The 22,589-nt window shown below is 50.7% G+C and overlaps 1 protein-coding gene across 1 annotated transcript in view; it reads right to left on the reverse strand.

Annotated features, from left to right (window-relative positions):
• LOC105278495 (myosin light chain kinase, smooth muscle) overlaps positions 1–22,589 on the reverse strand; it is a 143,891-nt gene that overhangs the window by 21,381 nt on the left and 99,921 nt on the right. The window contains exon 3 of the mRNA XM_011337629.3: positions 5,499–5,654. Coding sequence (XP_011335931.1) covers positions 5,499–5,654 — 156 coding nt within the window. The remainder of the gene's footprint in view (positions 1–5,498; positions 5,655–22,589) is intronic.

Genomic DNA, 22,589 nt, shown 5'->3' on the forward strand with positions numbered 1-22,589 from the left:
CACATATGCACGGAGTCAAAGTGCGTATGAAGATAACGGTACATCGGTGCGCTCGTGTGCGTCGAGAGGAGAGAAACGCCTCGTGTGAGCTATGCGTTTCCGCGTGACCGATGATGGGACACGACGACTAATCCTACGACTGATCGATGCACGATCGTTTTTGCATTACACATTGACCAGCACATTATTCGATGGAAAGTGCCGGGATTTGATTCCGCGGCGACCCGATTCGCGCGGACACGCGAGAGAGTTTCGCGCTCGGCGCGATCAATCGTCGCGGAATCGAGAGAGATATCGAAACGGTATCGACCTGTGAAATACGGTGATAAAGTAGTTTCGAAGGAGTCGCGGTTTCAGAAAGAGGGGAATCACCGTGACGATATATCGAGAAGCGCAGTTGACTCTGTTTCTATCTCCGTTCCATCTCTCTCGTTGGATGAGCAGATTGAATATATTTCCCGCCGCGGCAGATTGCTTCGTAGAAAGCGAAGATATATTTCATGCCTCCTGACTACGTGCAAGCGGATCGCAAGCGAGCTATAATGAACACCGGCGAAGGCGACGGCGGTGGCGGGCAATTGTTTACGGCGACATAAAGGCGTCGCATTGTCTCTCGAGAGTAACAAGTGCGACCGCACGGCAGGGATAATTATCGAATACGAAATCGCGTCTCGATTCCTGTTTCATTACGAATCTCCGCGTGTCGACAGCGATCATTTTCATCTATGTACGCGCGCATGCACGCACGAGCGAATGCACCGCGCGGCGCGGCTAAATTGCAGGACGCAGATGCGAATATCGTATTAACAATAGGATATAAATGTTACGCGCGTTATGCAAGAACGGTACGGACGGCGAAAAGGATGAGTCCGTGCGGTTTCTCTCGATGCAACGCAATACGGCACAGCCACAACCACACCACGACTATGCCACGGTACACGCATATATCTTCTCACACGTATACCCGCAGCACGGTCGTTCTCCGTTCGCAGTCACATTCAAACGGCTCGCGATTGTACAATTCCGCCGAAGAAACATACGCCGCGCGTCGTCGAGCGAAATTACCGCGAGCACGAAAATCGCTCTTTAGCGGTCGTAAACTCAAGTAGCGCCAATCAAACGCGGCAGGAGAACCGATAATTATGTCGTTTCCCGCAATATCGCTGCTGACTGTAATTTCCCTCCACCAGTCGTCCCTTACTTTACACCCCGACCAACGGCGACGAAGAACGGGCGTCGGTGGCGGTACGTCGACTCCGGAGATAATTTAGTACCCCGACTACTCTTTCCTGTCCTACCCTTTTCAAGTCAAGGCAGGGAAACGGCCTGCGCGCTCGTAGCGGCCGACTCGCCTGCTAATCCCGGCGTTGTGTTACTTTTGCTTAGGATCGTTAACATCGAGGTAGCCCGCAGCTAACATATTTATGCTATCGCGAAATCCGAGTATACAATGCGAGGCGATCGGGTTACCCGCCGCCTTGGTGCACGTTTATGGTTCCTGCTAAGGCTTCTTATGGTCGCATGACGCTCGAGGTACGCGCGCGCGCGTATTGTCAGCGCGGTATTGTAAGCGACCGCTGGTGTTACTGTTTTATTAATTTACTGTGTACTGAATCCTTGATGTCGCTTTTGGCGCAATCGAATCGCGAACAATCGAGCGTGCTCGACGTCAAAGCCTGCGCGAGTCGCATAAGTACTACGTACGGATTTAATTAATTCACAGGAAAGAGAAAGAAAGAGAGAGAAATAGAGAGAGAGAGAGAGTGTCTGCGTTTTCAATTATCGCAACTCCATTTCCCGATCGTCCGAAATCTCACGACGGCCTCGCCAAACCGCGAACGCAATTTCCATGCGAGACAATGGCGCGAGGTGAAATGGCTGAGCAAAGTTTACAAGTAATAACGGCACATTATGCGAAATAATGTGGAATTAATAATGGAAATAAAGCTTGCGGGGTATGAAACTAACTCCCTCTCGAAATTACAAACCTTTCTTCCCGTAAATCCTCGTTTGTCAACGCGGATGTAATGATTATTATATCGCGAAACAGAAAAAAATTCGTCAATATTCACGCATCACATATGCAAATCCAACGCATTCAACTCAATCTCGTTTCGATTACGCCTCACGATGAATGCAGAAGCGAGTCGCGACGGGCATTTATTTTCACACGCGTTATCACGGATGTGATAGAGATGTAATCGAGTCGCTGTGCGTAATCGGACGCTGTAATTTTGATTACGCCAGTCGACGCTGCAACTGACGCGTGTCAATGAGGAATTCCAAACAATCGCCGTGCACAAACTTCGCCGCAGCAGCTGCCCGCGTTGTGCAATTGCATGAGCGTTTCTTCTTCGCCCGGTAATTTTATACTCACGTAAGACTCACACAAGCGAGACTCGCGTGGACCTGTCAGCAGCGCTGACGTACGCTACAGGTAATCGAATTCATTTGAATGAAGCTCGAGTCGATAAAGGACTCGTCGCTCGCGCAAAAACCACGCATCGCCACTATTCGACGATCCATATTCGATCACTGCGTGCGGCGTTATAAATACACGCGCGAGCGAGCTGTCGTTCCCCACGACATGCTGTAAATCTACCCGATCAGTTACGTATAAATTATCGCGCCGCTCCTTTACGTAAGCCCGCGTCGCGATATTCGCACGCCAATTAGATTATATCATCGAGATACTGATGCTAATTCTCCCAGCGATCTCCATACTTGCGCACCGGGTTGCAGAAAGCGATCGCCTTTTTATAAATAACGGGTTTAGGGAGGAAGAGTCAGCCACCTACGAACTATCATTCGCCACCAGTTCTCGATCGGTTGGTCTTCATATACCCGTTCCGGGTATATCGTCGAGTATAGTGCGCTTTTATCTCTGTTGAGCCACACCACTCGACGACGTCTCGAAGAGAGACGTGAGTCACGTCTCGTTCCGGAAAAGGCACCGTCTGTGTACGAGAACCGTTTACGCTCAAGACTATAACCCTCCGGGACTTCTCGCCGAAGGAGGGCTTTTATAATTCGCATATATCCGCGTCTATTCGCGTCTACCCGCGTGAGACTCCGAGACGATCAATATCTATCTATTGTCCGGACACCATCGTTACTATCGAATGCACTATTCTAGCGTCGAATAATACCATCATTATTCATCGTCGATACGAGAAGTGACAAAAACCGAAACCTTTTCAATAAGAGTCGAGACACGCGAATGATCGTGACTAAGAAGAAAATTACTGAAGGAAATTAACGAATCAACGAGGGAAAAACACGGCGCAGAGGAGCTCCGCGTAATAACGTAACAACTATTTCTGCAAGTAAGTGCAATCTGCATGAGCGAGCGCGTCAATCCGCGCCTCGGCCCGACTAATAGACGCTTTCGTTTTGCAAATTACGGTAACCGGCTTGGCTTGCTTGGCTTTCACGCCCAAGTCGCAGTTACACAAGCGCGGCGCAAAACAATTAGCTGCAAATCTCGCGCCGGACTTTCTAAATTTGCGAACGTGAATTGGTCCGCGCGAGGCAGCGCGATAAATCGCGCGTCTGTCGCTTTGCGTGCATCTCTGGGCGAGACGCATGCAAATATAAATGCATTAAGCGTGTACGCATTGCGTGTCACGGCTCTCTTGTACCTGAACCGCTCCTGGAAACCACGACGCGCATGAAGGATCGCGAGCGCGCGCGAATTGCGTAACTCTTGCGAGCGCAGCTCGAAATTCGATCGTCTCGGTCACGTAATGGACTCGCGCGCAAAAAAGCGTAGCACATTAACGGAGACAAACGACGGTGACGCGGCGAATTTGTGTCACGAAGGTGCGAGAAATGATATAGCGGCGGAATCAGGGCCGCGGGCGGGCATAATGACAGTTCGGAAGAGCGAATTAACCGGTGACGACACCGGCGACGCGCGCGGGAGGCTGCGACGAGAGAGGAATCTCTTTGTCTTCCCGATGAGAGTGTTTGGTGAAGCGATTAATGCATGCTGCACAGAGCGATCGACTTAGGGACACTGCTGGCGCTGCGACGATATCGTGAGTACCAATAGATGCATTCTCGTGTGAAATAAATGATCCCTAAATTAAATTGAGTTGAAGACGGAAAGAGATTTTCATAAGAAAAAGAACAGAAACTTGATAAGAAAATTTCAATAAGAAAAATGGTGCACCATTTTATGGCTTTGGTCGGTTCATGACAGATATTGATCGCCGCGACTGCCAAGTTACTAGTTTTGGACAGAATCTATATATTGTATTTAATTGTCTTCGACGTTGCAGCTGCGACAATGCGCAAGAACAGCACGCTGGTACCCGGCCACTTTGCGCGCCAGAGGACGATGAAATCGAGCGCAAGAAATCGAGTACCGTTTCACGAGCGTTTCAGCTCGTTTGCGACTTCAGAAAGTTCGCCGAAACCTCTCGATGGAACAAGACAATCGCACTGCGGGGACACGATTTATCGCGACCTGACAGGTAGCCGACGGCAACAATTTTCAATTAGTTCCATCCGAGTTGCGTCGCTAGGCGAGTCGATGACGGGGCTCGGCTCCTTCCTTTCTCTCTCTCCCTCTTTCTCTTTGCTAATCTTGCTCGTAAATCCCCGATGAAACCGTTAAGAAAAATCGCGGCAAGTCGCACCGCGATCGGCGCCGATATGGGTGCCCCCCTCAGGACGGAGTATTCTACTCTATAAATTCATGCGGATACCCGATAAACGCGCACGCGGGCGCGCGTCGTGCCGGCAATTTCCCTCGTTAACAATGGCCAATAAAGTCCCACGTGCGCGGCCCGCACTCACATTGCGGCCCGATGATAACAGCGACGTGTGAACGATTCCCGAGCGTGTGTCATCGATGAGGAGCTCTTTCCATCCGCGCGCGCGATCGAACAAAGACTCGATGGTCCATTCACGGATGCTGACTGACGCTCATCATTCATTAATCATATCTTTGTTTCTCCGTGGCTGCACAAGCAAACACCGAATCTCGCCGACGAGTATCGGGATATTGAAAACACCAACACAGCGCGGAAAGTTTTCAGCGGATTAGAGAGAGAGAGAGCACCGCGCTGTCGTCGACCGGATTTTTTATCGAGCGGAAGGCGCGGGTGCAGCTCCGCTTTCGTGCGGACAAGTCCCCTCTCAAGGGGGACGGAAGGGGTCGAAGTAGAACTAAACTGTGAACGGTACTCCACGCTGCGTCCAATAAGTCATGCACTGAATAATGTCATGTGCCTGCGTGAACGCACGAGCGCATGAGCCGACACAGGCGCACGTAGCAGATATCGCGAAGCGGAAAGATCGAGTTCGCGCAGCGCACACACGCGCGCACGCGCCCGTTGAATGCGGTCGGATTAATGGGCAATAAATTCAGGTGCAGGACCGGTTAATTATCGAAGTCATCTGCGGGGCTGGGATGACGTATCGCTTGGTTATGATCAATACGCGGGGATCTCGTACCCTCTCCTCCCGTCTCAGATTGCGTTGCAGCTTACCTCGTGAGATACGGGGTTGTTTTTGTTACGGCCGGTGTTGGATGCGTTATTAATGGATGAGAGCGTGGTGAGGGTCGCCGTGCCGACACCACCGACCGTTTTCTCGCTGACCTTCGTACCAGCGCCGCTGACATCTTTGTGCAACGTTCCAGGACTCTGTAATCAGAAAGCAACGGATGCTCGTTAAGCGCGAGCTCTCGAATAACACGACTACGTTTACATTTATATAACAAAGTGAGCGTAATGGTGACGATATTTAAGATATTAATTAATAAAGTGTGCCAGTTCCGCGGAATGGTCGAGTCTATAACGCTATAATCGTCACAGAATCTTCTTGTAGAATTATATAAGCGAGAGATTTTTACAACTACAACCGGAATATTTTTATATCATTCCGCCTGTTGAAAAAACGTGACAACTTCCCGTCTCCCATTTCTCGAGAACTTCATTAAGAATGAAGTATCCGTGAGTGTTCGCGCTCGAGAAGACAATTATCAATCAAGCGATCCACATTCTCGCTCCTCCGCTCCACTGTCTCCATTAAGGTCATCGCGAAATGGAAATAAAAACTAATTGCCCGACGAGGTTCTCGGGAGGTTCCGTTCTATCTTTCCCGCCTCGCCGCTCTATTATTTCGGATATTCCCGTTCGAACAGGTGACGCAGCCTCTTTTTGTCCGCTTCTGCCTGCTCGCATGGTCCTCCTCTTTGCGCATCCGCTCGCTCACTCTACAGACTAAACACGCGATTCAGTAATCGGAGACAAAGCGTTAACGTGGGTGGCGCGAATCGAGCCATGCGTCCGTGTTAGCGGATGCCACGTGTGCGGATACATTTCGTTGCACGTGTGCGAGAGAGCCCAACATCCGCGATAAGCCGAGGCTGATAAGCTGCGACCGATTACGATTCTGACGCGCATTATCGTGATCCTCGATCCTTCTTCCTGGACCACATCGAGAGAGATCTCGGATTTTCAAATTTTGCCGGAGCGATTTCGCGCTCGATTCGTCACGCGTCCGCGAAAGATTGATATTATTTCTCGCTTAATGTAATTGGCTTAGTGAAGCGGACCGTCGACGCAGATAAATAATGCAGTTTTCGCGAGCGGGCGAGCGGAATCAGGCCAGCGGAACACGAAAGAGCGAGAGATATTGACGCGAGAGTCGCGCGCGGCGAGCTCTCGCGCATAAATATGACGCGCGTTCGGCGGAACGGTGCAACCGACGACCGTCGACGTCGATCAGGGAATAATCAGCCAGCCGGAGACAGCTTTGCAAAACAATGTGGGAATAATTAAAGCTCGTCTCGTTAGTGTCGGACAATGGGGCGCGATAGATCCGCGTCGTTGCAAATGTGGCACGACGACGACGCGCATGCAAATGCCGACGTGTTCGTTCGTTAGCACAGTCGCGAGTAAATATGCATATAAAAAATTAAATGGCACACAGAAACTCGAGATGAACGGTTAATCGAGAAGACGAAACTGCAGAGCGCGAAAATGCGCTTTCACGAAGGTTCACTGTTGATCCGGAGGGTGATACCGGGGACTCTTCCTGTCAACGAGAATGTAGGAGAGAACGGACTGCGGGCCCGTAACGGTCCAGAGGCGGCGCACTCATTACGGACGATTTATAATTTGCTATCCGCGGGACGCGTTTAGAAACGGTGCAATGACCTCGCGGTTATGTATAATGCGGTGCGCAGTGACAGAAATCGATGCGCGCTCTTGGAGCGTGCACCGCCCCTAATTATACGCGAGTCTATAATTACGTATCGACGTCTAATTGGAGAGCGACCCTGGATCTCGAGAAAAAGAGCCGATCATTGCATAAGGAACGCGGTCAAGAGCCTACGCGATCGCGTCGAACGCAACGATACGAGGGACCCCGCCGTGTTGCGGAGCACCTCTTCGCCACCACTCGACAATGGAAAATAGGTCCAGCGAGAAACTTTCATCTAGGCATCGAGCGCCAAGCCGAGTATTCGTGTTGCTAAATGAAACTCCAATTAGCGGACTCTCGATACGCTTCCTCTTTCATGTCGGAGAGAATCGATGCTACAGAAAGAAGTGTATTCGCATAATGTAAGCCAGCCGGAGAATTCATAATTGATTCTTGCATCGCAAATCCAAATGAGCTAAAGATGATGCTTTAATTAAGTCTAGAGTGACAATGAGAGATGCATGTACCTTGCGATTGCTTCATCTCGAGTGCCGAATGTGATCGTTACGTCATTTAGCGTTAGACGCATACGATCGCATGTGAACGGGATCTTTGACACAGGCGTGGCAGGAAGTCACCGGGTGACGCGGTGTAGGTTCGTTAGACCTACTATCCGTTCGCACCATTGTCAATGTCGCATCGGCGGTGGCAACCTTGCGTCACCGCGCGGATGGTAGGTCAACGCACGTATCTACGCAACGGTGCGTTCTCTTCGACAAAATCGATACCGGTACGTCCTGTCGAACGTGTCGATTGCGCGTGTCGCGTAGCGTCGCGCCGTTCCCTCTCGCGAATCGTCGCGGGAACGCGAAAACGTTCGGCGAAAAGACGGCGCCGGTCGTGACGAGGAAAGTCATGAACGCGTCTAACGATCGCCAATCAATGCTCCCGTTCCCGGTATAAGATAACTTTCACGAGCCATTGTCCCGCTCTCTTCCTCATCCCGGACGTGGGCACGGTTATCCGTTAATTAAAAACGCTCCCACCTCGTTTCGCCATGTCCTAATTACGGGAGATGTAATCGAATCTTGACCCGATATCGGAGCGTTACTGTGTTAACGCTCCGATATCGTGCGGATTCTTCGTTCGGTGATTTATCCTCGCCCCACGTAGCAATTAACTTAACAGATGGTCGAATTTTCCGACCGCGCTGTTTCGGGAAACCGCTGGTACCTGAGATGAATTCTCGCTGCCCTACGTCAGTCTTAATAGGTAAGGTGGAGCCTTTTCGGCAAGCAAGTATAGAAAAGTATAGGTTTGGTATAGAATGTCGAACAGTATATCGACTCAAAAAATGCAAGGCAACGATGAGAAGAAAGAGAGGCAGAGATGAAGAGAAAAAACGAGAAAATGTATAAAGCTCGAATTTCAGTAATTGAATGCTCGAGATGAGTATCCGGGACTCGCTAGTTCTATTTAGATTATTCGTATAATGTATTACTGATGGTGTCCCTGCGGAGAGTGAGTGACGAGGACATAAAACTCGATACTTCGCATAGAAATCTCCTTTGTAATGAATAGAAAGCGCAGAGGGAAAAGAAGAAGAAGAGAGAGAGAGAGAGAATGAAAGAGGTGAGCGAAAGAGGATAAATTTAGGATCTCCCTATATCTCATAGTGCCCGAGAAATACGGAATGACCTACTTTACATCATCTGACAGATGGATAACAACGAGCAAGAGTCGAATAAAAATGGATAATAGCTATTCTATACAAGGATATAAATGAATGAGAAGGATAACTCCAGCGGAACGTGTATGCCTCAAATTTACGACCCAACTGTTACAGACAGATGCACCAAGCGAAGCCCGTACGATCAAACGAAACTGAAATCAGCGATCGTGATTTCAGTCGAACACGGTCAAGGCATCGCGGCTCGCCGCAGGATTCGTTCGCACGAACGAGACAGAGGGAACAGAGGAGCACGATAAAACTTGGACACTCCCGTCCACCCAACGCGGCACCCTATCATTACCTTCGCCCAGGGGCAAGCCTTAATCTCGGGCCCGCGGGGGACTTCGTGGCTTTCGATTTTTCCCGAGACACCTGGCTGCACGCGGCCAGGCTTGGCGCACCTAGCAGCAAGCAGCAGCGGCAGGTGAACAGATTTGCTTCACAAACTTATGCTGGTTCCGATCGCTTGCAACACCGGCTCCTCGCCGACGTTTCGTCGACCTCGCGCGCGCGCGCGCGAGGAGCGAGTGATCATGCTCAGATGACTGCTGTATACCTGTGCGAACACACACATGCACACATGTAAACGCGCGAGACACGTGCAGGCTAGCAGATGTATCTCCCGTATCTGGCACCTGCCAACCTGCAGCAACAGGAGCAGCACAAAGACTAGACTTAGGGCGGCGGCGGTGAGCAGGCAGCTGCAGCTGCCTGCACCCTTCTCTCGCAAGAATAAGATTTTTTCGTAGCCAGCGCGTTCCGTCTTGTTTCCGCGTCGATCCTAACGCGTCGATTGGTGATTATTGGCATGGGCAACCGAGACTGTTACCGGTATTTGTACAGTACTCTGATCTGAAAGATCGACGATAATAACGTTTGCAATTGCGCACCGCACGCGAGAAAGAGAGAGAGAGAAAGAGAGAGGGATCATTCGTGTAATAACGCGTAATCGGATTTCGCGAGCAGCTCGTATCCTCTCGGGAGGACGTAGCATTCTCGACGATGTTCCCTGCAATCGGAATGATGATGAGACGATGAGAGTACGATGAGAGCCTGGGAACGCATCACGATTCCGACACTGCAGCCGGACAGCGACGTTTAGCAGAACGGAATTTCCATCGGGTTTTTCGCGTCGCCGAATCATCTTAAGCAATGTCCGGGAATCCTTAGAATCCCAAGTAATGTCCGGGTCCTTATCGAACTCGATAACTTATCCGCCGACAACTCGTTCGCCACGAGAGTGCACGAGAGTGAAAAAATTTCATCGATCTCGGACGTCGAAAATACGCCACGAGGGATACGAAAGTTATACACGCGTTATGCTTAAAAATAATAATTGAATATCTCGTACGATTGATCTCCCCGTCAAGTTGATCCTGCCAGGCACATTCATCGCGAGAAAAATTTGTATCAAGTTAACACAATGTTAGCGAGACGTTATACTCTCAGGATAGCTTTCCATCAGTAGCTTTCCACGAATAATTTTCCATTATTAGATGTTGACGGTTCGCTTTTACTCGCGAGAAAGGCGCGAAGTTCAGTCACTGGAAACTGCGCCGGTTATTATCAGCCGGAGGATTTTCTCACATAAAAATGACAAAACAATCGCTTGCGTCGCGGCATCGATCGCAGAGTCAAAAATCACGGGTCAAGAACGCTTGAACGCGAAATGATTGCACAACGATAAATCGATCGATTAAAACGCTTTCAGCGTGGCTGATCTGAAACAGCAATCACACGGAAATATTTCTAAAATAGATATCGTAAAGTTTACGTACACATTGGTGCGAAAAGCAATTCTTCTGTCGTGAGGCTTGAATAGAATGACTCAAGCATCCGCTAAACACTTTTACGAGAGTGGCAAAATGAAGCATTTACGCAAAAGACGCAAAAGAGTAAACGATCGCGACTTTTCAGATGTAGGCCAACTGCCAATTGTCTCACGTGCGCTGCGTCAGGATGCAATTAACGCCAATCACAATGCACGCCGTTAATTATGTTAAGAGCTGTCACAACGAGCAAAATCGCGTAACGCGCCCTGGACGAGAGCTGCGCGAGTCAAAGAGAAATTCTGTAAATGGCACTCTCTGATCGCGTCAAACGAAAATTTCCGCGCGCTAATAAACGCTTAAATCCACGTCTCTCTGCTCTGCGACTCCTGGCAATATCACGAATGCGATTAATATTCCGGCGATTCTATAATGCGGGGCAATCGGAAAGATCGCGGCGTTCTAACGAAGCGAATCAAAGAATCAGCCGCGCAGTTTAACAGCGAATCGATTTCCGCGGCGGGACCCTCAGCAGCGATTATCCATTTCCTGAGTAAAAGTTCCTCTTCTCCTGCGCGTTTGCCATTCGCTCGCCACCTTTTCCACCAGGCCGTTTGCCAATCATCATCGTGATCGTCGTCGTCGTTGTCGTACGTGCAAATACGGACCGGCACGTTTTCACAAGCGCCAATTAGTCTCCAATCATTGATCGATGAAATCGCTCTCAGCGTACCACCGTTGACCGTTGACCCATTTGCGAAATCATTCGCGCGATACACGCAGCCGGGAAGAAACGCTCAGAATTCTTCCAATGAATGAAGCGCGTGATTAACTCGACGCGTGATCGATCCGCGACGATCGAAGAAACGAGCGTGTGTGCGTGTGCCAGGAGCATCGTGCAACGTTTTTGTTCCCAATCCGGTGAGTCAGTGTGAGAGCAGACGCCAAGTATTAATGCGAAGGAAGACGCGCGGAATTATGGAGCGCGCACGTGTGTACGTTAAATGTGCGCGTGTGTGGAAAGTGAAAATATCTTGCCGGTTTGAATACTTTTACACACGAGGAACGCGCGCATGCAGGATAATTGATGCGCATTTGCATCAGCCGTGCGTCAGTGTACGAGTGTACGTACACCGAAGCACTTAATTTACGCGGAAAGACCGTCATCCCGCGGCACGGTTATCTCGCGCGTTTTCGACGCGTGACGAATCAGCTGATCGCGGCCGACCGAGAGCGAGTTCACGCGCGTGCACTACGTACGCACGAATGCACGCACGGCTCGCTCGCATGACACGCATTATCGACGGACGCGCGCGGTTATTAAAAATCGCGGAACATACATAGACACGAGACGTAGAAAGCAGGGTCCATCTATTGCCGGGGCACGCTTATCGGTATCCCTCGGAGATCACCGATGAGTTTCACGCGTGACTTATTGACCCCCTGGCTGGGATCGGACACAGCTTCCGGCTAACGGTGAATGCGTTCATGAATATTCCGCGAGATCGTATTCTATATTAACCGTGTTGAATTTATGTCTCGAGCACGATGTGCAGCGCCGCATTACCACCGCCAAGTATAATAAAACGCTCGTAACACGTTGATTGGTAAGAGGAGGGCTCGTCTCCGGCAAAATGCACGTCGCGCAGGTGCATCGATTTTCAATCTCGGACACTTGCGATCTTTCGACCCCTGCACGCTTTTTCTTAACTCGCAAACACGAACCAGTCGAACGAGTGAAGTCGATCATGCCAGCGAAACTGTCACTTTCGCGTGGATCGCGTGGGAGATCGCGCGCGCTACGTAATACTCGCAAGAGCTGTAATAACGTGCTCTCGAGAGCGAGATCGCCAGAGCTGCAGTCATTTTTCTGCAATTCTCCCCCGTGAGTCAATCATTTCACGGCGTAACGCGTAATGACATTCCTCCACTCCTAGAAACTCCTCTCACCGTGAATCGGTCAGCAACGGACCAGCTCACGTTGTCGGCCTCGAAGACGAGCGAACAGAGCGGGAGCATGCTCCGGGAGGGCTGCAAACGCGCGAGAGACAGAGGCAGTGAGAAGGACAAAAAGAGAGAGAGATAGTACAAAGAACTCGTGGACGAGTGTGGAGCAACTCGTCGACGTGTACGCACCAGAATAGAAAAAGGGGTCGTGCTCGAGAGTCGTCGTCTGTTCTGCGAGCGGCAGTCGAGTGTTTGCTCGTCGACGAATCGTTTTATCGAGTGCAGAAAAAGGGACACGGAGATTCATCCGTGTTCACGCGCGATGTAGCTTTTAATAAATACAGAAACTGATGCGAAATTGATTCAGAATTTATACAATTGCGCGTCTGCAGCTCGCGCAGCGATAAACACGAGATGCGCCTGGTCGGACAACGAGACCAGTGCGCTCGAAAAGGCTCGTCATCGCTTTCGAAAATCTCTCCCTTTCCTCGAGCACGTACGTCATGGATAAGCGGACTCCGTTGCCAATCGGGGCCCGAAGGACGCGGCTTTGAAGCGGAGACGCGCACGTACGAGCGAAAATCGAGAACTTTCACGGCCACGGGCTCGACCTGGTCACTCGATACGGAATATATATAAGGTCGGCCGGCGGAGAAAAAAAGAAACGGGACCGACCGATGCGGCGAGGAGGAGCAGCCGCGGCCGTGCCGTGAGAGCGGAATCGACGCATAAAAAGGAAACAGGTTATCGAATTAAAGCGATACCGACCGAGGCCGGTCGGCGATACCGAACGGCTGCGAGGCATGTAATTTCTATCCCGAGGCCAATCTTCGACGGGATATATTCGGAAGCAACGGTATTATGCCGGCGACGTGGCCGAATTGCGCCCCGCGAGCCTGAGTCGCACGTTCCTGTTCGCCCACTGGAGAAAAACCTTCAATCCATTTCTTGCGAGCGATCAAGTTACGTAAAAGAATTAGCAATAACATTAACATTAACGATTAAATATTTTTGTATCATTTTTAATTACTCGCGTTAGGTCCCAATCGACCTCGTGGCTCCAAGAAGCAGCACGTCCAATTTGACGCGCGACACGTAGCGCTACGTCGCTATGCGCCATTTAGCCTCTTTCTAATTAGCGACGATTACTCGCATGAACGAGATCTGTCACGCGCGTTCCCTTATCTCTTGAGCGAGAGAAAAAAATCAATGCGCTCAATGCGGAAAAGCGACAACATGCTCCATGACTCTGTGGACAATCGTGCGCAGTGATTCTCGTGCGTTTTTCCATCGCGATAATATCGCGATAATCAGTATCGGACTGTAAATGCACCATCGTTATCCGAGATAACGTGACGATGTTGCGAGCCTCGTGGAACAATTTATATCTCTTTGACCCGGAAATGGCAGACAGGCCAAAGGAGGATTATTTATGGTGCGTCCATAGACGTTGCCTGGTAGTAACACGCACGCACGCACGTGTGTTTCCGACACTTAGCTGAGAATTTTTCGTCAACTGCGTTCTCACCAAGCGTCGCGCGAGATAGTACAGATCTTAATCTCTCGTCGGCCTCACAATCTCCTGAAATAATGAATCCTGAGGTAAACTTAGTAGCACGAAGACCCAATGAATCGTTTGATAAGCGCGGACACGCTAACGAGCACACCTAATTAAGGCCGCGCGCCAAACAAATTAGGAGAAAGTGTCGCGTGCTCTCTAGAATTCCGTTTAATCGGGTCGGAGTGTCGTCGCGTCAGCTTTTTTTCTCGGTATCTCGGAAGTGACTTTTGCGCAACGCTACATCTTCTCGCGCGATTAAGATAACAACAATATTGATATATTCCAGCGTCACCTTCCCGTTCGCGTGTCACGTTCTGCGAAATCGAACCGCGCGTCATCATCGATCGACGGAAAGACTCGAGCTCAAGTGATCTCATCCGCTTGCATCCGCTTCGGAGTTTTCGATTTTTCGAGGCTCTCGGAGGGCCATACAGAGAGTCGCCCATCACGAAATCGTTTTCCCTCCTGCTGAACTCGAATGAACACGGGCTTGTCTCTTTATATTTAGAACATAGACGATGCACGGGGCGAACGTTAAGCCTCATCGCATCCGAGCAGGCACGTTGCTTTGATGCGTTTCTCTGTCTCCCTTCCTCCCTCTCTCTCTTTGGTTCCCGTCATATATCTCGATCGATATCGATTCCATCTAATGGATAATGTATCGTCGTCACAGATTGAATCGCGCGGCTTCACATTAGATGCAATAGAGGCGATACGCTATCTAGGCGCGTCGGCAAACGCGGGGGTACTTTCCACGGGGACAAAGTGTGTTTCGTGCCTTAACAAGGTTATCGCATAGCCTATCGCCCATCGAGGTTATTTCGAATTTCACTCTAGTTGCATCGAATCAAACGCGCGTCGCGTCAAGAGACGTGAATACGCGTGGAACGTAACGGTGGGCGTTATTGCTACTTTCAATTACGCGTGTACATACTATACGCACGTAAATATCACGTGTATATGTATGTATCGCGGAAGAGTTCCGAGAGAACGCTGAAGCGCCGTTTGAAGCGTCGATTGAACGATAGCGATCGAATTAGAGCGATGACCTTTAACCGTTTACCGTTTACGATAAATACAATTTTATCGGTAGCTCATTATTGCCGTCTTCAACGTTTCCATATCTTGTTGAAACTTTGGCAAGCGATGCCAAGCGACCGACGCATTTTGCTCCGCTTTTTTGAATGGCGTTATTGAAATTCGAATATCTTTTAGTCGGGTGCTGACTATTTTTTAATTCCTTATATTTTTTAAACTGTTGAGCTACGAACGAAACGAAGGGTGGTACAAACAAAATATTATTGAGAATTTTCATTTTGTTAAAGTCAAGTGCCAGGTTCACACCGGTGTCGGCTCCATTATCTGTCCGTCCATCAATATGATACAACGAGTAATGTCGCAACTAGCTCGCATTGTATTGCCTGCAGTTTTCTGCAGAAATCTGTTTATACCTGCTGCAGTCCGTACGATCCTGCAACGGACTTTCGCAACGGGGGGGGGGGGGGGGTGTTTTTCGAAAAAGAGAGGGCTCTCTTGCTTTCAGCTTATCCTTACAACCTTCGAAAAGTGCGATAGACAGGAATCTCACGTTCGTCTTTTGTAAATGTTACACGCAAACGCACATACCAGACACATACTTTTTCTCCTAAACCAACCTAAAAGTGAACTGAATATCTTCTAAAGACAGAGTTATCCAAGAGTTATGCTCGAATTTGTCGTAATTAATGAACTGCGAGACTGTCCAAACACGCCGCTGCTGCGCCCACACGCGCGACTGCACACGCGGACAGAGAAAAAGTGTGTGTGTGTGTGTGTGAGAGAGAGAGAGAGAGAGAGAGACACGGGTTGGAACGTGAGACTACCAAGGACCAGCGTACACGCATCTGTCTCGTGAGTGCATCTGCATTCAAGTCGAATGAGGTTAACGTTAATGAGGCGCAAGCATCTCCAGACGCGCGGCGCGTTCAGCAAGGCAGGCGTGCCCTTCCATTCACCCTGGTTCAGGGTGGTTCAGGCATACTCCCCTTGGCCAGACCACCGCAAAACGCGTGTATCTACGTTTCCATTTCTCCGACTGAGCCAGCGATCGTCTGAGAGTGCGGGCACCGTCATTTCTGGAGAGCCTCGTGAAACCCAGCTAATCGAAATAAATGTATACACAGCCTCGGACTTGCCGGAGCGAGGTAGACACCTCGTAAGGTTACGACACCAGTTCGTAAACCATGTGCTTCAAGCGTGCGACTAAAAATCCATAAAATCAAGCAGAGGTCGACCGAGAGCCGCTTCGATGTTTACATTCGACTGTTACTGTCGACTTTTAGTCGACTGTGACTGACAAAAGAACTCGGTCACCGGAACTGCGTTCTAGCGTGGGCGACGCATCCGGATGGTCGCTGTGGAGTTGAAAAATAAAACATCGCTGGTGTGAGCGTAGTACGGGATATCACGTGCACATTTATCACGCGTGGGCCATCGGCTGATTAGATATTAGTTAATCGTACACGATTAATCGATAGGATTGTAGGAGCTCGGGCAATAAACGATAGACGAATGCGTGCTTCGAGAGAAACGACATCGAGTGGCAGCCTTTCGACGTCGTCCTCATAAACACCCTCATACGTTACATCCCCTGGACGGCAATCGTTGTCGACCGCACACGTCGCGTTTGCACGCTGCACGTGCAGCTGTACTTACTGCATAGAGAGATTTGAGCTTCACGTGATTGAGCGCGGGCACATCTACCATGGAGCACTTGAGCAGGATCGTGGTCGTCTGACTCGGCATCTTTGCGACTGTTTCTACTGTTGGTGCTTCTCACTTGTCACTCGCAAAAGGGCGTACTACCAATCACCGCACTGACAATAGGAAACGTTCATTGATTGATCGCGAGCGGAGTCTCTACGATGAAACGACGAACGAAACTACGAAACAGAGAGAAGGAACTTCAAGGGTCGCTGAGAAACGACCGTAAGTAAGGGCGCAGGGGGCAGTGCAAGGGCAGTGAAACTTCCGTGATCGCAGAGTAGGTCTGGACGGGTCCTGCGATCGTGGCAAGGGTCCATTCGATCGCGCGCGCGCGTCTACACTCGCTCACTTTCTTTCCCTCTAGAAGTGCGCGAGAGGGTAAGCGCGAGCTGCCGCGAACCGCTCGCTCCGTCGCTTGACTGAGTGACTGACTGACTGGTTTTCACTCACTCACAACACGAGTACCCCGAGTACGTGACTACGTCCCACCCCACCCGTGCGCATTTCCTTATCCCCACCACGCAGCCGAGCGCCAATCGCCACGGCGGAGAGCGCACGCACGCACACGCGTGTCGCGCGGACCACGTGTGTAGAACAGCTGCTGCTGCTGCGCGCCCGCGCGCACGCTCGCGCGTATACATGCGAGAGAAAATTGAAACGATGAATGGGAAAGGGTGTACCCACCGGCATAATGAGGGCCTCTCTTTTTTCAGGAATCGTGGGAAACAACCCGGAGCAGTTTTGCGTAATTTTCTGTGGAACCATGTGGTGACGGTGAACGCGATAAATCACGTCCGCGCGCTAATACGAGACGCACAAGAGTTTCCACTTGCACGAGGAGTGACACTTGCGACAACAGACGGTTTAATGCGCCGTCATCAGAAATCGGAGATCAAACCTATCAATCGGGGTGTAAACAGTGTAGATCGAGTGTCGTAAATTATCAAACCGGACGAAACGTAAATAAGAAACGCTGGTCGATAACGCCGCGCCGGTTGCGCGAGCGATTGTCAATGTTCTGTGTGCCATGTGTGAGCCTGCCGCTCGTCAGTATGATTTATAACTAGCGAGGAGGAAAATCGCATGCCGCGAGTGTATCTCGCCGCGCGGAATCCACGCGCAACGAAAAATAAATAAATGAAACGCCCGGTTGCATCGCGAGCAAAAAGTCGTTCACTTTACTTTCACTCTTATCTGCCGTTACTCCCTGCGCGAGGAGCGACGAGTGGAAATTGCGGATTTGCACGGCGACTCACTTCCGCCCGGCTACCAGCTTACGACGAAACGCGAGCGGAACGCAGAAGAAACGGTACTCCCGTGCCGTTCCAAAAAGACATTTAAGACAAATCCAATCAAGAGACGATAATTGCACGTATTAAGTAGATACCTAATTACAACAATGATAGCAGCATGATGACAGTAATCTGGCAAAGAAACAACAACCGCAGCGGAAGATATCGCGGCTAAAACAAGAGCAAATAGAATTCGGAGAACCCGAGACGGTGTACAGTTAAATCGACAGTCGTGACCACTGTCGCGGTCAAGATCGGCTTGTCAACGTAACGCGCGCGCCTTCCAGACGAGCCGGGAGGAAAACGTTAGACCACGACGAAACCGCAGACTTCTCGATCGCGCGAGGACGGGCGGTGAGCCTCTTCGTTTCGCGGTGGAGGCAGCAGGTGAGCAAGTTTTCCGCACCGCCACGAGGTGACGTCGACCAACCGACCGCACGTCTCGCGATGCTTATCTCGGTTTCGTGCTTCATTTGTGTTGCCCGCTACCGGTTACGCGAGTAGGTGTACGTGTGTGCGTTCGCCTCGGCCTTTAACCCGCCGACGGGGTCAAACAGCAGTGCTGAACTCGCGCCTCACTTAGCGTCTTTCGGGGGTTTCCAATTAGACATCCCCCGATAACGTAGCCGCTCGCTAAATCCTTGCTCTGCTTGAACTTTTGCTAGTTAGAATCGTTTCTCGCTGTTGCATCAGCGCGGTGCTTCATTCAGCTGCACACTCATTGATAACGATCCATCAACGTTTATATTTCGTCCGACACGAGTTCATCGTGCAGAACGCGCCGCGTGCATTAACGTCACGCGACCGTTTCTGAAAACGCGAAAAATTCCGTCACGATCGACAGGAATACCTCGGCGCGACAGGAATAGGTATGCCTGCCCGGTCACGTAATGGCAACGGTTCATAACGGGGCACCGTCGCGATCTCGGGGCCCGCCTAGAGTCCTCGTGGCATGCTAAATCCCGCCGTTCGCAGCGTAATCGCGTGTATTCGCGAAAGCATAGCGCGCCGTGGACTCGACGTGACATTGGGCCCCGGGCTCGTGTGTCGCCATCCGCGATTTCCTCTCGCTCCCTCCGACCCCTTGCTTATCCTCCTCCTCCTTCTCCTCCTCCACCTCCATAGTTTTCATCCGACAGGACGCTTAACAGGAGGCTTTAACCGTAAGTGGACAATGGGAGTCCGCGTCGGGCCCATTATGTCGGCGCGAACGGTGCATTTACGAGAGTGTGCGCCCGCCCGCTCGCTCGCGTGGGTGTCACGCTGCATACACCGTGATCGCGGGGCTTTGTTGTGCCATCATAAAGAAGGAACGACAAGAGAAGGAAGAGTGCCGGTCGAGGAGTACGCGACAGCTGTCTGACCTGATTCTACGGAGGGGCTTCCAACTAGCAATCGCGCGGTGGGCGAGCGTTTTTGCGACGAGGACGGCGATGACGAGAACATCGTCGTCGTCGAGGAGGAACGCACGCGGGCACGCACGCACGCGACAAACAGCTCGCATTGTCCCCGGCGCAAGCCGGAACAAAGCGCTGGTGTGTGACTTCACCTGCGCAATTACGTAGCGGACCGCCAGGTGATTCACTATCACAGAACTATCCGCGTGAATGTACCTGCTTCAACGAATTTCCGATCGCGTTCTGCGACTTCCTTTACCTCTGACGCGCGTGCACGTTACATCACGAATCGATAAGCGTGCCAATCCGCTTTCCGGATCTAACTTGGCCGTGTCCGTTCGTCCTCGGTATCAATTTCCTTTCTGCCACGTATACTTTTCACCTCGCAGGCAACGCAAGGCAACACTGGCGAAACACAGTAGAAAGTTCGATACATATGTACGTATCGAGCGTATGATTGGAAAGGTTCGTTTCCGACGAACTTGTTTCGCCGAATAGATTCGCCGGGCACTGGATAATTAATTCGCGTAGACGAATACCAATGCAAATGCGCGTCGAGAGGCAGGACACAGCAGAAGCCGTGTCTCCTGGAGCAACGTATAATAGAAAGAAGTGACTCATCTCAGCGGCGAGAGATCATTGACGTCACGTGAATGAGAGAGACATTCAATCGTGCTGACTCAATAACGTCTACCCGATGTTTGCTCGAAAACATCGAAATCTCCCACTTCGTGTGAACCATGCAGGTACGAGCGTATCCACTTACGCCGCTCGAATAACTGTGTTTCCGTAATTTCTTGCTTTTCGGAATAAGAGATAACGAAAATTTTCGGGGAAGTTTGTCCTTATCGAGCGCAGTTAGCATCGAGCTCACCAGGAATTTCCTGACACCTCGGGGCTATCTGCGCTCCGAAGCGCGACGCATTGTGACGACATGATAAGCGCGCGCACTCGCGGATACGGCGGCGCGATGCGCGATCCCGCGGGGATTCATGGCAAAAGTGACTCATTGATTTTATGATGGGATTCGTTTTACAGATATTCCCCCGCGTAACGAGAGAAACGTATCTAAAATTTTCCCTACGCGCCTTCGTCGTGCCAAACAAGAGAACGATAAATCCCGGAGCATCACGATTCACGGATCGTATTCAGATTTATCGCGCGGCATGAAGCGGATTTATCCATTCCGAAGCGATTCGCGCATACGGAGATCCTCATCTCCGTTGAAAACCTCTGCTTGTCAAGTACGGCCGATGATTAGAAAAGAAAAAAAAAAAGGAAAGGAAAGAGGACAGCGTTGCTTTCTGACGATTTCAGGTACGCCCGTAAACGAGAAGGAAAGGAGCCGCTTTCTCTCGTGATTTATTTATATCTCATGCATTGCTTTCTGGCGCATCGTATTATCATACATTACGGTAGAGCGGACTTATCGTCTATTTGCTTGTGCGCGGGAACGCGCCATGGACGATGCAACCAAAAGTCGATACGAAGTTGGGTCGCGTTCGGTTTGTTTCTCAGGAGTTCACGTGACAGGCGTGATCCCGGTAATTCCGCAAGGGAGAAAGATGTTTTCCGCACGGTAATATTCTCCATCTCGCCCTCCCGGTCTCTGGGTTTGCATTGCGTTTCGTTTAGTAATGGCGAACGGTGCGTCCCATAATAATCGCGCCGGTGAATGGACGGACGTGCCGTGTCTCCGCGTTTACGAGTCTCCGGGTTTGCAAAAATCGACGATTGCACCGTGAGTGCAGTTACGTGCGGGGCGCATAAAAATACGTTACATACGGTGACCGTTCTCTCGAGACAATATCATTTGCGCAATTGACCCCCGCGTTTGCGTGTCGTACCGCGCACATATTTCACTTCCGAATTGTTTTTAACATTTTAACAGAGACTCATGCGTGGATTCACGCACACCTGAGTCTCGCTCGTCCCTTATCTTGCCCTCATCCGCGTCGCAGAACACTCGTTTGCATCGCGAGTTGTCGTAATACCTCTCAGAGAAAAGTACAGTAATGGATCGCGCGCGAGTACCAATTTTCCGCTCGGCGTGAGGAGTCTTGCAGTGACTCGCGGGAAACGGGTGCAATTTTCTTTCGGGCCGCCGAAAAAGCGTCTGAAAACCTGCGGACCTCGTGTACTATACTTTGGAAAATTACCGACGGAAAAGCGGAGATTCCGCGGGCGAGATACCTGACCTGGCGTGCGGGATGGCCGGCACGCGTTTTATGCTTCCGTGAATTCGCGTAAAACGAGATAATGACGGGAATTTCATCATTATTGCGGCGGCGGGCGCAACGCTCGCGGGTCGCTCTGTCGCCGCGTCGGTTTCCCGATGTAGAAACGCAGAAACGCGGCCTGGAGCGACCGCGGTTGAATACTCCCCGACGATCTCTCACGCGTTCGAACTCTCTTGTGTTGTAACTGCGCTAACAATCCTCTACCGCCGACACCTAAGCGTTACTGGCTCCTCGCGATGATTTTTACGCTAATTTCCACGCACCGCTCGAGCGACCGATCGCGTGGAATGCGCGGCGACAAATCAAGCGAAATGCAACGGGGCAGGTTGCGCTTTTTTCGCGAATGAGGTGCAAGGCAGAGACAATGACGAGCGGCGAACTTGGTCGAATTAGTGTCTAGAGTAAGAAAACTGTCTCATAAGAAAATGTCAGAAGAAATGTTTCTTTGTCAGCACAAAGAAGGAATTCGCTATTCGCGCCTATCGCATTAGTAACCATTATTCACTTATCATTACTCACTCGATTGCGTTACACGCTATTTACGCAACTGCAAGGTACACGCACGTATGACAGAGCTGCTCGACAAAAGAATAGATCGCTCCACTTTGAAATGCTCGTTGGACGCGCGCGAGCTCGCGAAACGTGAACGCGTAAAAATGCAGATTGTCCGCCGCGCTACTTCCTGCTCATTAATAATCTGCGCCACACTGCTCGCTCGCCGGTGTCGATAATTACATTAACTCGGGAA

This window comes from Ooceraea biroi, chromosome 1 (genome assembly GCF_003672135.1).
Source record: "Ooceraea biroi isolate clonal line C1 chromosome 1, Obir_v5.4, whole genome shotgun sequence".
Lineage (NCBI taxonomy): Eukaryota > Metazoa > Arthropoda > Insecta > Hymenoptera > Formicidae > Ooceraea > Ooceraea biroi.